The sequence below is a fragment of the Aplysia californica genome, unplaced genomic scaffold, assembly GCF_000002075.1.
Source record: "Aplysia californica isolate F4 #8 unplaced genomic scaffold, AplCal3.0 scaffold00082, whole genome shotgun sequence".
In the NCBI taxonomy this organism is placed as follows: domain Eukaryota; kingdom Metazoa; phylum Mollusca; class Gastropoda; order Aplysiida; family Aplysiidae; genus Aplysia; species Aplysia californica.
Genome location: NW_004797352.1, coordinates 670555 through 673517, shown reverse-complemented (window position 1 = coordinate 673517; position 2963 = coordinate 670555). Strand labels below are relative to the sequence as shown.

At 43.5% G+C, this 2963-nt stretch overlaps 1 protein-coding gene across 1 annotated transcript in view; it reads right to left on the bottom strand.

Annotated features, from left to right (window-relative positions):
• Nucleotides 1-931: 931 nt before the first annotated feature.
• Nucleotides 932-2963, bottom strand: part of LOC101854628 (bcl-2-related ovarian killer protein homolog B) — a gene marked incomplete at its 3' end in the record, with an annotated part of 8072 nt that continues 6040 nt past the window's right edge. The window contains 2 exon segments of the mRNA XM_013080340.1: nt 932-1078; nt 2401-2664. Coding sequence (XP_012935794.1) covers nt 932-1078; nt 2401-2664 — 411 coding nt within the window.

Sequence of the window (2963 nt, the reverse complement as noted above, 5' to 3'; positions counted from 1 at the left end):
AAGAAAAAAAATGTAATTCTGAAGTAAAATGGTGTGTACCCCAAAAATATATGTAACTCAGATATAATTATTAATACTATTGCTAAAGATGGGCTGAATCCCTTTAACTGCTAACAATATAAAGAGACATTGTTGTTCTTGATTATCATTAATTTCAAGCCAATAAGAAAGAGTATTCTAAAGTTACTTCTCAGAAATGGGTAACTGTTTAAAAAGAAATCAACACAACTCTATAAAATGCTTAGACCATTGTGAATTTCGTTGAATGGAAAAAAAATCAAATTAACTGATGAAAGAAACTGAAGTGGGCTGACAACTAATAAAAGCAATAAGTAGAAAGAGACAATCTAACTGCTGTCTCTGGCCAACTTGAAACGACATTAAGGCATTGAAAATCTTGCTCTCACTGGCAAAACTGACGGCAAACAAAGCGACGCAGCACCAGAGGAACATACTTCGAAAGCTTGAACTGTTGGATAACGAGTTAATACCAGGATTATACTTACTATATTCGTGTGGTTTTTTAAAGCAATCGCAGCAGAGAAATGAATGGAAACCATGATCGCCGATGTCTGTTTCAAATTTGGCGATTTATCATGGTACTGACATGCTAAAGTTTTAGCTAGAACTCCTTGGCGTGCGGGTTGTAAACAAGATGGTCAATCGGTACTGAGGTTTATAAGAGATACATCACATCTCAAATAGAATAGTAGAGGACAAATTAGAGGGGATGAGGACTGTGGGAAAACAAAGACTACCACTATACGTGGAGTGACAACATAAGTCTTAGACTGCATGACCGTTGGAACAGTGCACCTGGGCAGATGACAGCCGTAGATAAGGGCGCATAATAATGCCGTAGAAGTCTTACTAAAGCTAAAGAGAAATGACACATTCCACCAACAAAAGGAAATTCCAACCCTGTACTCACCCATCCTCCCTGGACCACCAACCACTGGAGCAGCGCGGAGCCTGTGAAGTCCACGACCGTGTCCACCACCTCTTGAACGAAGTCAGCGTGACCTTGACTGGAGCACTCCTCGGCGAAAAGGCCGGCCACGGCGAACATGGACACGATCTGTAAAAATTAAATAAATAATAACAAAATGTTGTTGACGTAACATCCCCAATGAAACAGTTTATATTATTTTAGAGGTGGGCTTCCGACACTGCTTGTCAGGGCCAACCCCGGCTGAAATGGAGAAGTTTTCACCCCTCTCTGGAATCGAACTCGGGTCTTCTGCGTGCGACAGCTAAGCGCTTAACTACTACATCATAGACGCCGATACGCAGTTTGTGGCAGGTGGGGAAAATGAGGAGAAAGAGGGATGAAGGTGGGGTGGAAAGAAAGAGAGGAAGGGGATGGGGTGGGGTGGTAGGGAAAGGGGAACCAAAGAGGAAGTAGGGGAAAGTGTGGGTGGAGTTAGATAACTGAGGGTTGGGGCAAAAAGAGTTGGAATAAAATGTATGTGGGGAAGAGGGGTGCATGGAAGATGTGGAAGTAGAGAGAAAGACGAGGATGCGAGGAATGGAAGTGGGGGAAGAGGGAGTGAGGGTGGTGACAGAGGGTGTATGAGAAGAGGGGGCTGGGGAGAAAGGGGAGGTTAGGATTGAAGAGGGGGCGGTGGAGATGTGAGAGAAAACGCAACTGTAGTTAAGTTAATATTGTGCCTTTTATTTTTTTAAAATGTGTCTGTGTCCGAAGAATAGAGACTTGGGTAGTTGGAGGGTACCACTGGTATGCCCTCCTTTTCTTTCATTGTGTTGTTTCTGCTCGTACATCTTGCCCTTTCTCTACAATATCTATCTATCTATCTATCTATCTATCTATCTATCTATCTATCTATCTATCTATCTATCTATCTATCTATCTATCTATCTATCTATCTGAAAGTTAGAAACATGACAAAACATGGCATATTTTGTATCTCGTCTGAACATGACTTCCCTGAAGACCTATCGGGCTAAACGAGACTGTGCCTTTAAATGTAGGTGTTTTTAACCCCCATCAACACAATTTAGACCATTTAGGAAGCGGGTTTCCAACCATGCGAGTCAGGGCTATCCTGGGCTGCTGAGAGGGATACAACATAGCAGCAGAAAGGCCTAGAGATACTCTTTTAAAGTTTCTTCACACCCAGGAATTGAATTCGAAGCGCCTCACCGGCACACTACAGACACTGGGTTGCATTTTTTGTATATTATATCTCACGGAGGATGTGTTGTCAACAACAACACAGACGCTCTTGTATGGTTTGCTTCTTCTGTCCCTCTCCTTTCTAGGTTTGTCACTTTGCTACTCTAACCTTCAGCACTTATATGACCTGAAGTATTTCAAGCACTGTAAAACCTTTATTGAGCCAACCGAACCAAAAGCAGATAGCAACAGTTCGGTCTGACCTTTGCCCACGTGACGCCGCCCTCGAACAGGACCTGGAGAAATGACGTCATCGTGGCCCTCACGACCTTGGCAGAACTCATGGTCATGGAGAGTTTCCTGGAGACGTTGGAGTAGGTACGCGGGTACAGGTTCTCCAGTGCGGCCCCAGCGTGGATCACGTGGATAGATCTGGGCCAATGGGAGGGCACAAGGCCGACCTTACGGCTCATCAGCTCTTTTGAGGTCAGCTTGTTGATGACGTAGTCCTTGCATATCCAGCTGACCTGGAATGAGTCGAGGACAATTAGTTGATCAAAAGGAATAGAGGAAAATCAATCGATCAAATTATTTTTATACAAACTGACCAAATTAAGCGCTAGATGAAATAAAGTTCAGATTATGAGAAAAACCGAGGTGATCAGGAGAGCAGACAACACGAGGGATTGGAGTACTATGATCGTCAATGTCTGCTCCACACCTGACACCTGAAGAAGAAAAATGTTAAGCTCTATCATCAGGGAAGTTACCAAGGACGATAGTCCTATCATATCAAATTGACTTGGAGGGAATCGATGGGGAACTC